Consider the following 12,370-nt stretch of genomic DNA (forward strand, 5'->3'; position numbering starts at 1 on the left):
TCAGGACAGCCAATGTATTTCAGTGTAAAAACAACAAGGACTGATATGCCAATCCCAATTCTGCGCAGACTATTTAAAATATTCACAAATTTAAGGCTCTTGCATTAATGATGTTGCTGTACTTGTTCATTGTTTGCAGTAGGTTCTCTGGCAAGTTTTTGACCATCGATGCTATCAGATGTATACAGCAATGTGTAATTTGTACTGCTGGATTTTGTTGTTTTACAAACAAGACAAACTCCTTTTTATTATCCATCACTGCTACAGCCCCATCCATGCAAACACTAACGCAGTTACTCCACTGAATGTCATAAGTTTCGAAGAAATCATCCGTGGCTCAAAAAATTTCCTCACAGGTAGTCCACTCTGGAAGCTCTTTGCAAAATAATGTTCTTTTATGGAGTTCTAAATCAACAAAATTTACAATAGTTATTATTTGTGCTAATTTTTTAAATATCTGTTGATGTGTCAATTTGAAATGAAAAAATTTCAGTTGTTCTCAATTTTTTAATCTGTGTTTACAGAATATCACTTGACATATCGTCAGTACATCTTAACAGTATCAGCCAACAACAAAACTTTGCTCTCTTCCTTAACTTCATTGCACCAAAGCATTAAATCGAATGCTTTCCAAGCATGCTTCACCAATAGTACATATTTTTTTCCGGCTTCACCAATAGTACGTATTTTTTTCTGACATGCAATTAATTTTGTAACATGGTAACTAGCTTCTAGCGCTTTTTCAGAAACTGTAACGGACGATCTCAAGATTGCCTCAGCTTTAGATTACAATTTAAAATCTGATTAAAATATTGTTTGTTCTTGTTTGAGCAACTGGAATGTTTTGATTTTATATAGTGAATCAGAGATCTGGGGACCTGGGTTCGATTCCCGGGTCCTCCCTGTGTGGAGTTTGCATGTTCTCCCCGTGTCTGCGTGGGTTTCCTCCGGGGGCTCCGGTTTCCTCCCACAGTCCAAAGACATGCAGGTTAGGTGGACTGGCGATTCTAAATTGGCCCTAGTGTGTGCTTGGTGTGTGGGTGTGTTTGTGTGTGTCCTGCGGTGGGTTGGCACCCTGCCCGGGATTGTTTCCTGCCTTGTGCCCTGTGTTGGCTGGGATTGGCTCCAGCAGACCCCCGTGACCCTGTTCGGATTCAGCGGGTTGGAAAATGGATGGATGGATGGATAGTGAATCAGTTTACTTAGCACCATTGCTTCATTAGAAGGTTGTTCTCTGCAAATTACACATTCTGGCTTCTGAGCCACTTCTTCACCACACCACAAAAATCCATATCAAATGTATCCCCCATTGTACTGCCTTTTCACAATCTTTGTTTTAACAACACTGCTCATGCTGGGTTCATCATCCTTTGTCAGCGAGGTTGGATGTTCTGTCCTCAAAAACCTGTCCATATTACAATGGTGTAAAATAAATATAAATTAAATTATGTATATTTTTTAACACAAAAGAACATTCCTATGACAAAAAAAATCCAAATAGTCTCTACAGCAACGCAACAAGTAATAGTTATGAAAAATCATTCGGCCAGTGATCACAAGTGCAGTTGTTTCTAACTCCCCACCACCTCGCCTTGCACACAGAGCAGCGAAGGGATTATGTACATGGTTGCGTGAACATCACACGTATGCAGTACTGAATACATTCATGAATGTCACCCCATGATATAAGTCAGCGTTTCTTAACCTTTAAGTATTTATAAAACTGTTTCGCGCCCCCCTAACGTTTTTTTGAAGGGAGCCCACTAATACCAATTTGTTCTTTTTTAATTAATGATATATCATAGATACATATTTTATTATACCTACTTAACTTTTATCGACATTTATCTAACTATTTATTTTTCTTGTATCAGAATGTAGTTTAAGTTAATTTGTTTTGGTTTCAATAGATGTATTTTTCATATTTTCAATTCTTGTTTTCTTTTTTTCAAATCTTCGTGCCCCCCTTTTTGTTACTTCACGCCCCCCTAGGGGGGCCCGCCCCACAGATTGAGAACCACGGATATAAGTATGACGTACATGCCAAACAAACTGTATGCTTTTCCTCCTCTTGGCGGCACACTTAGAATAGTCTCATGGCACACTGGTTGCAGAGCATTGCTCTAATTGAAGAGCTCAGTTCCAAAATCAGCTAAATACAAAAGATAAATTTTGGAGATAAATAGGAAAATCTGGGTCCGTAAACAGATTTTGAAACTAAATCCCTAAAACTATAGCGCTACACTGTTGCAATTAGCAGGTTTTGAAGCTCAAACATATTTTCGGCGCATGACCAACTGCATGAAAAGTCACAATCATGTGTTCACTAAATTTTACCAAAAGGTGTAATTAGCAGATTTTAGAACTCACATCTTCAATTATTCCCAGCACATACTCAATATCAGTTTAGGTAAATCCAGCATGTGCTTCAAAAGTCTAAGCCAAGTCTAAGCCAACACTCCAACAAATGAAGATCAGTTGGAAGCTTGGCAGTCTCTTTTATCTGAGTGTCTAGAACATATGATCTATTTGATCAGTGACCCAATGTACCTGGGAGAGAGTCATAAGGAATCTTGAGATCAAAAACAGGGTTTGTTACAGATAATCCACAACTAGCAAGCAAGTCGCCACCCAGATTGAGATCATGTAGCTCATTCCTCTATCTTGGTATCCCTGTTATTTTCCATGTGAGCAATGAAGTTTCCCAGTTGGGCTACACAGACAGTAAGTAGATCATATATTTTCTTGATAAATAGGTATTTTTCTAAAAATACTTAATATTTTGAAAACCGCAAACAAAAGTCAAAGTTTTATTCTCTGCAGTTTATACTCAAAATGACACAACCTTCTCATGCTCAGGAGCAAACCAACTGTACTGCACCCAGGAAGGTACTTGCAAGTATCCCAACACTCACCTGGGGCCTCCTCCACTGGATAACTACAGAAAAGGTCAGAGATATTTCACACACATGCAGCCACATATAATTTTAGCACTTGGCAGGTCTGCTAGTAACATTTAAAAAAGAAAAAAAAACACAAGAATGGATCAGTTCACAATTGTTAATGTTGCATGCAGTTAACAGACCTCAGGACACCATGGAAAAGAGGAGATAAGTCAGGATTTGAAATCAAAGAAATGTCAATTTAGGTACAATACCTTCTTTTGCTTTTTTATGTTCAAGTCTTTCTTTCTGCAATGACTTTTCTAGTCTTGATCTATGTTCATAAACAACTGTGAAAAGAGAAAACAGAGACTGTTAAAAAGTAGGCTCAACAGATAACAGCATAGTTCACACAGCTCTTAAATTTAAGATTTTGTGTGTTTTAAACAAACAAAGTTGGTGTGAAAACAGTTCCTGATGTTAACTTCATATTTTATATACACAATTGTGCTGTATGCTCAAAAGAGTAAAAATACAGAAAAAGTAGGTAAATACAACAGGTCAGAATGCTAAAAGCACACAAACAAATGAAGTACAAGAGTAGGACAAAATTAATGAGAAAAAAAATGTATCTTATTATAATAGACTGAAGAAGTCTCCAAGGCATACATATAGTCAAGACAGAACCTACTTATTCATTTACACCACAAAGTAGGTTTACTAAAAAAGTAAGCATAGTGAGAATTTCTTACAGCAAAAAATGTATGTATTGTACTAGAATTGCTGTCATAGTTTCAGGGTCAGTAAAGGAGTACACTAGGTAGCAGAGTTTTAAACCTTTGAAATGAAGGTCAAGATGAGCAGTTATGTGCTCATGGCATTTTACCTCTTGAAGGAACTCTAGGAGTCAAGCTATTCACAGCCAAGATCTGCTGAAATGTACTCAAGTGTGTTGCAAGAAGGGGAAGGAGTCCAGACACACAGCTATCCTAAACAATCTATATATATATATATATATATATATATATATATATATATATATAAAATCCCTATGTGTGTCCAGGTGTCCGTGTGTGGGTGTCTTCTGGTGAAGTGCGCATGCGCGGGGCACGGTGCGATGCGCGATATTACTGTCAGAGAAAGTTAGAGGCGTTTTACGGAAATACAAACCAGTATTACTGCGAGAGGAAATTAAAGGTACACAATACAGTGACGCATATTACAGCCACATACAAGCCAGTATTACTGTCAGAGGAGATTAAAGGCATATTACCGATGTGCACGCCTGTATTACCGCCAGAGAAAATTAAAGGTATATTACGGACGTATAAGCCAGCGGACGTACAAGCCGGTATCCTTCAATAAGGGCGCGCACAAAAAGGCGAGCCTCAAAAGGACGACCTCAATTGGGCGCAGCGAATAAAGGCGCGCGTAAATAAAGATCTGCACCTGTTGCTCTTCACATATTCCAGAGCCATTTGAACTAAATTATCTACGCGCCCTTATTGAATAGAGCCGTACAAGACAGTATTACTGTCACAGAAAATTAAAGACACACAATACACGGCGGCAGCCCACGAAGAACGGTCAGCTCAGCAAGTAAACATCAAGAAAAGAAAGGCTGAAAGAAAGAAAAATACGACCAACAAAAAGAATGAGGTCAAAGTCCCTTGCCATTTAATATAGACTGTTCCTACTAATGTTTATGCACTACTGTTCTAGTGCCCGTTATTGTAATGGGCTAAATGACTAGTAAGGTCATAAATGTGTAGTAAATATGGGATAACTGCATAAAACAACAAGAAAAAATTAAGACTACCACTAGATTAGAAAGGCATAATATGGAGTGTGGAATAAATCTAGAACACCTCCTAAAAGGTTACAGCGACTGTGCTTATCTGCTCTTTACGTTTCCTTACATAAATATTTTTTTTATCATGTTTCTACCAGTAAAAAGTAATCATGCTGTTACTATGATCCCTTTTTCTTAATCATCTAGCTTGGAGGAAGGGGGGAATTTTCATTAAGCTATTTCACTGTTTTTATGATAAACACTGAACTGGAGCACAAAGAGCAGCTCCACTATCAAATGTACAACATATATTGTATATTAATATCTGTATACAAACACTAGTCTCAGCATACCAAATGTGCTTCCACAGAGCACAAACATTTTCTCATGTTTCTTTTGGCTGCCTTACAGGTTAACACGATTTGCATATTTGAACTTGGTATAGTGTGTCTGCTATAACATTTCTTTTTGTTCTGTCAGAAAATAAATAAATAAAATGATTTTAGATCTCTTTTAAACTAGCTACACCAAGTGAATAACTACACAAAAATAACAACACACATATCAGCATGATGGAGCCATTAAACATTTCATGCATTAATAAAGAAACAGACAGAGACAAAGCATATCTGCTGACTGTCAGCTGACAAGACTCTGCCTGGCAAGTGTCATCAAATGTTTATTTTTTATACAAAAGAACTAAAAAAAGTACAAGTCCCACTAAGAGATTTCCTATTTTGTATTTGACAGATAAAAAGAGGTCATATGTACTGTATGTAAGGAGCTATACAAAATAAATAGCCTATATAACATATACATATGTTTCCCTTTCACCATTTCTCATTGAAACATTAGTTAAATACATTATGGGGACGTACTTGTGATGCATCTTTAACCTCTTTGACCTGGGTTTAGAATGAGGTCACCGCCTAGCTGTTTCCATCACCACACCAAACGCTACAATCCTGTCACCTTCAGTGTTCCTGGTACTAAAGGTAGGTGGGCTTCACCCTGATGCATGGTTCTTAACCCTTATTTCTGTACATCATCATGTGGGGGTGCTAGAGCAGAATTTTTTCAAAGAAAGATGCCCTTCTTGAACTTGGGTGCCTGTTATGAGATGTGCAGAATTTTTTCAAAGAAAGATGCCCTTCTTGAACTTGGGTGCCTGTTATGAGATGCCCTTCTTGAACTTGGGTGCCTGTTATGAGATGTACAATCTTGTACATCTCATAACAGGCACCCAAGTTCAAGAAGGGCATCTTTCTTTGAAAAAATTCTGCTCTAGCACCCCCACATGATGATGTACAGAAATAAGGGTTAAGAACCATGCATCAGGGTGAAGCCCACCTACCTTTAGTACCAGGAACACTGAAGGTGACAGGATTGTGGCGTTTGCTGTTGTGATGGAAACAGCTGTGCGCCAACACCATGATTAAAAAACAGCAAGACAAGTTGGAGACATTTGAATCTGGCAGTGTAATGAACAGAATAGACTGTTGGTGAGGAAAGTTGCTTGAGGCATTCTGAAAAATTTGAAAATTATTTCTGGAGAAGCTTGTGCATCATACCATCGCTGGGTTGTAGAAGATCTTTGAGCCAGAGGCATGAAAAAAAAAAAAAAGAAAAAAAAGGACAGAAATAATGTCTTGAGACTAAAACTTCTGGAAGTTAAAGTAAGGAAGTATGAGAAGTAATTTTGCTGAAATGCTAGTAGCAAGAACAAATGAGGTTTCAGGAAACATGGAGGTGTAATGCTCAGACAGAGACGGTAGTTAAGGAAGAGAGAAGGTGCTACACGGAGTGGCAGCTAACAAAGACAAAAGGTGACAGGGTAATCTATAAGAAAGCAAAGCAAAATGCCGGGACAACTTGTGAGATAAGGGACAGGAGTCTGCAAGTGAGCTGCAGAATGAGGAAGGAAAGATGAATGTGTTGTGGATTACAAAACTAATGGCGAAACAAGGACAGGATATAGTAGATGTGAATTGCTTAAAAAATACTACAAAACCATGATTAATAGGCATGGGATTATAAGGATACTGCAAGAAATACATGGATAGGTTTTCGAATGAAGAGAATATCTGCGAAATGATTGTTTTGATAGAGCAGAATAACTGAGCAAGCTTTTGAAAGTGCTGAAAATGACAAATACAGGCAAAACAGTGGGTCCAACTGGAGTGGTGCTGTAAATTATGTTCATATTTACTGAACACTGGAAATGGTGTGTGCTCATTCCAGTATACAAAAGGTGATTTATTGAATTGAGGGAAACTAAGTCATCAAGCTTTTGAAGCAGGTCCTGGAGGTGGGGGAGAGAATGATGGGATTGGCTGAAGAGGGGGGAGGAACGGTGTGGCTGGAGAGAATCAAGGGTCAGGTGATAATTATCGAAATTAACTTTGGCTTCATACCTGGAAAGGAAACAACAGATGGAGTATTTGATGCCCAGAAAATTTAGGAAAAGCATCAGACAAGAAGGAAGCTACATAATGCATTTGTAGATCTGGAGAAGGCATTTGACAGAGCCACAAGAGGTGGTGAGGTGAGCATTGAAAAGGTTAAAAATGTTGTTTTTTTGTCTGTGGTGATGCCAATGATTAAGGAAGGTCAGGACAGTGGATGGAGATTTTGAGAGTTTTGTGGTGAAGGTGGAACTGTACCCGAGCTATGCTCCTAGTCAGTTTCTTTATGTGGTAGCAATGGATGCAGCAAGCATGCAAATGCTTGAAGGATTGTCGCAGATCTTGCATTGATGGCAAAAAGTAAAATGAAGATACAGTGAAAATATAAAAATTAGATGCTAGTTTAGAAGCAAAAGTTCTCAAAGTAAATGTAAGGACAGACCAAGGTGATGGTTGGGGGTGTATGGGCAGGAGACGGGAAAGAAGTGGGTGCATGACCATGCGGTGCATGGTGGCAAAGATTTTGGAAGAAACTCAGTCCAATACACACAATGTCTCGAGGGATCACAAAAGGCGTAATGGGGTGAAAGGCACTGTGGATACAGAAAGTGCAGACTTTTTTATGTAGAAAGTGTTCAAGATGGCTGAAGAATGCTGATTAAGTATGTATAAATGTATATATTGGCAATTGAATTGTTTTGGAAAAATAGGCATGTTCTGCTACTTCAGTGAAGTCCAGTGGAACTGAAGAAATGCAGGGAGGTGCATGGAAAAAAAATTCTGTGACATGTCCTCCATTCTGACTTCCAAAGCAGGCTCTCTGGCATTGAAGGGAAAAGTTTATGAAAGATGTGTGGACTGTAGTAAAGGGCCCTATAAATTTAATTTTATTTTTCCTTATTCTGTTATTAAATTTTTTCCATTTTGGTATTTATAGAATTTTTATGCGATTTGGATTTTTAGGTTTCTATTCTGTGTTGCATAAAATGTACAGAATAAAATAGATTCAAAGTGGTATATTTGTTTTTTTTCTACTGCTTCATTTAAAAATTACATGTAAAAAATCCAATACAAGTGGGAAAACAGTGATGAAATGTTCAACATTAATTACCCTAAATATTTCACATTAACTTAAAGTATTAAATTAACATCGATATTTCATAAAATAAAAATTAAAGTGTACTTTTAAGACCAAACAAATGTAAACACTTTGAACTTTACCAAAGGGCCTTATCTGAAGTAAAACTTATTTTTTCATCTCTCTGCCATCTTGGAGAAACATCTCTGTTGAAAATACATGGTGGTCAAGTACTTTAATTTTTTCTGTGACAGCTGTGTTTCATACTTGCTGATGCATTTTTCTGGTAACACACTGGCATGCTTTTTAAATTAAATTAAAAATTTTAAATGTAAAAATATAAATTTTAAATGAAATTAAAAGTTGAACAAGTCTCTTCTCAAGCAGAATATTGGATTATTCAGCACATGCTCAACTCAAGAAATGTGATTTGATACACAACTATATCAACTATACTACCTTCTGATATAATACAATTTGATGCACTTAGCCACACCAATGAAGCAGATGTCGTTGTTTTTGATGTGTGATAAATGGCTTGATGATTTAATGATGGCAAACAGAAATAAAATCTTATTTTTCTGTATGGAAATTTAATTTGTATGTTCAAATTCTGAAATTTCATCGGTGTTTCTGCAAAAATATAAAACAGAGGCCTGGTAGTACGCTCGATATAAGTAAGTAAGAATGATAAGGTGTATGTATGAATGATAAGGTGTATGTATGGAGTGTCATGTAGTTAGAAGAAGATGAATGTTATGAGAAAGACTTGGTGTTGAGGTGACAGTAATCATACTGACGAGAAAAATACTAAGTTGGTTTGACATGTGGAGCAAAAGACAGGACTGAATGAATTGGTGCACCAAGACAGAGGTGGAGGAGATGATATAAAGTGACTGGGCCTCACTAGCAAAAGGATGTGGAGGAAAAGGATTTGGGTAGATGCCAGCTAAATAGGGTAAACCTGTAAAATAGTTGCTAAACCATTAATTATGATCAAGGTGAGGTCTTAAATTCTGGATTAGTGCTCTCTGCACTGATTGTTTTATCTGTCAGAGTATCTGATGGTTGATTTGATCAGCTGCTGTCCGCCTTTGCTTGTCTGCTGTTTATTAATTTCATTCAAGGACATTAATCAGGGCTCACTAATCTATTACACTAATCAGGAATTGCAGGTCTGGTATAGTCATACTTCCCCTTTAAAATATAGCAGAACATGGAATGACTAGCTCCATCTCCTGTCTGTAGATTTTAGGTAAACCTTTTATACTAGGACACTACGATATATATTATATATATATATATATATATATATATATATATATATATATATATATATATATATATATGTCATCTTCCTTTTGGTTTGTCAAAATTATGTACTTACACACAATTGTGCTGCAGTTGCACATTTTCTGCACTTTGAAACACTAATAACAGGGTAATGATACCGCACCACCTGTCACAATATCACATGTATTTTCTACATATTCCTGTTTTTAATCTTTTTTTTTTAAAAAAACACAATGTGTATGTCGTTTAACTTAATTGCTTATAGATCACAGAGCTTGCTAGAATTAGAACTCTGTGGTGTCAGTTCCTTTAAACACAATAACATGGGGGCCTGTATGATTGTGCAGAGTAAATGAATGAAATTGTCAGCTTTTAAATGTATGGTATTCATTACTGTGGTTGAACACACCCTCACTGCCTCATTCATACAAAAATATGAAAAAAACATTGCTCATTAGTGAGTCAGAGTCAAAGGAAAAAAAATTAATCACCTTCTAACAGAGACAAATGCAATGTTTTAGGAGAATTTAATTCTAACAACAAATCACTGTACTTGACAGGACCAATCGTCTTTGATGAATTAACAAGAAAACAGCTTAGACAGAGGCACACAACAAGTCCAGCAGGCTTGAACGAAAAGCTGATGAAGTGAGGTGGAGGGGGGCTTATCTTCTGTCAAATCTTTTGGGTTGGGGGGGGGGGGGTCAGAAACAACACCCTCACTGTATGCAGGACTATGCAACGAAATGAAAACTAAGTACTTCTTTAACTTTGGCATCATATGCCATCTGAATACACAAAATAGGGGAATACTACTAATATGGGAGTTCATTTTTATGTTCTTTTTAAACTGAAAGGCCAAAAAAAAAAAAATCTTTAAAGTAGATCAAACTCCTAATGTGTTCTATATTCATTCAAAGTAGGAAAAAACAGTTTATTTTATACAGGCCTTTAGGTGATCACCACTGCATAACATTTTTCATGTGCTACACAGTATTAAGAGATAAAGTTGGTTAATTTTTACCCGATCATTTTCCTCTCAGTAATATACAGTAAAGAATGAGTAGCAACAATATTAGAAATTTTATAAAATTTAAGTAAAAATATTGGCTGGTATGGTAAGGTTTAAAAAAAATGTTATGACTTTTATTAGCCCTCTCATCCTCTTAATTCTGCTATTATGTTACCCACTGATTAAAAATATCTTTTCTATCTATCTTTTAGACTAGGTAAATTAGTAAGGCCAGGGTATACAATGCATAATTGCTCTTGATTGAGGTAAGCACTTTACACATTTTTTTCCACTTTTTTAAATGAGACATATGAACAATTTAAAGCAAATCATGGAAAACCTACAGAGTCAATTGTCATCACTGACCATGTTCTGAAGGCAAATCTTTCAACCTTTATATCCTGTCATGGAAGCAAATAATCATATCTACATAACCATACCCAAGACATGATCCTGAAACCATATATAATTCTCACACTTTTCACTCACACCTGTTGTTTCACTGGTCTCCTACATCAAACCTGGCTACAGTGGATGTCATTGTTTTGTATAAGCAGATACACTTTTTTTGTCTTCTATAAATGGACCAAAAAAAAAAAATCCTCCTAGCCTGATATAAGAGATGGGTCACCATTTGATTTCTTGTACATTATACAAATGCACTATATACATACATTCCCCCCAATGTGTTATATATAATAGTGTTTATGTGTATATTGTTCATATATACATACACCCACAATTCATATACAGTACAGTACAGGTATATCCAGTAAATATCTGGTTGAACAAAAGCACCAAAGCATCCTTGCCAGTAGGGTTCATATGATGTGCATGATGGGGAAGAAAGAACATGGGGGAGGGTAAAAATGCAGCACATAAATCTAATTTTAATTATGGCACATCATTCTGGCAAAGGATAAAAGTGCTGCTGCACTGCAGTATTCTTTAAATCATAGGAAACATCAGAAGACAGCATCTTTATGAATTGTGACCTGTTACCATCTTAACGTGTGCTAGCCAACAGGGCACTTGACAGGGAGAGAATTAAGTTGGATACTTACTAAAAAAAAAAAGTAAGTCTTTGGTGTTAATGAGGTATATTACACTATAAATACTGTACTTGGTGCAAAACACTTTATATTTTCCTTACTATTATTTTCACCATCTACAGCAATAATGTAAAAACAAACAAGAACAGTTTGTGGCATATCAAATCCCATCATAAATTAAATATTGTAAGAAGATTTTAATCTATCATCAAATCTACTTATTCAGGTGGGAATAGAGAGGGGACTGGCACCTATCTAAGGATCATCCGATGCAAGGCAAGTGCCAATTCTGGACTGAGTGGCAGTCAATCACAGGTTGCACTTATGCACACATTCACCACTACCAAAGGGAAAATTTAGAATTACCAATTAACCTATCACACACATTTTTGGGGCACAGGAGGAAAACCTGGATACATGAAGATTGCTCATTGCTTTTGTTTCCTGCATGAGTTAGTGTCATGGCAACAATTCAAATCCAAGACTTTTAACTTATGTTAATCACCATGCTGGCCCCGGTTAAAAAGCTATCTATTTTACATTGGACATTGTGAGAGGAAAAGATTACAGAAAGGATGGCTGAACCTGCCAAAGGCAGCAGCATCACAAAAATTATATTTAAGGCAATACATCAACCATATTATCTACTGTATATAAAATCATAATAACTCCTGCCTTTTTTTTTTTTTTTTTTTTTTTTTTTTTTTAATTTTTCTGGTTAAGGTTATTTGTTCATTTTCCTCATACTTTCAACTCTCATAATCGCACCTTATCTGTGTTTTAGTTTGATAATAATGCAAAAGCAGCTCAATAGATTTTCAAGGAATTCTGCATGTGGGTTGTTATTGGTCCAACT

At 36.5% G+C, this 12,370-nt stretch overlaps 1 protein-coding gene across 2 annotated transcripts in view; it reads right to left on the reverse strand.

The window, feature by feature from the left end:
• The window catches only part of golim4a (golgi integral membrane protein 4a), a 102,639-nt gene that overhangs the window by 73,598 nt on the left and 16,671 nt on the right, over window positions 1-12,370 (reverse strand). For both annotated transcript variants that reach the window (XM_028794487.2, XM_028794486.2), the window contains exon 2: window positions 3,158-3,232. In XM_028794487.2, the coding sequence (XP_028650320.1) occupies window positions 3,158-3,232 (75 nt within the window). The remainder of the gene's footprint in view (window positions 1-3,157; window positions 3,233-12,370) is intronic.

This window comes from Erpetoichthys calabaricus, chromosome 2 (genome assembly GCF_900747795.2).
Source record: "Erpetoichthys calabaricus chromosome 2, fErpCal1.3, whole genome shotgun sequence".
Taxonomy (NCBI): domain Eukaryota; kingdom Metazoa; phylum Chordata; class Cladistia; order Polypteriformes; family Polypteridae; genus Erpetoichthys; species Erpetoichthys calabaricus.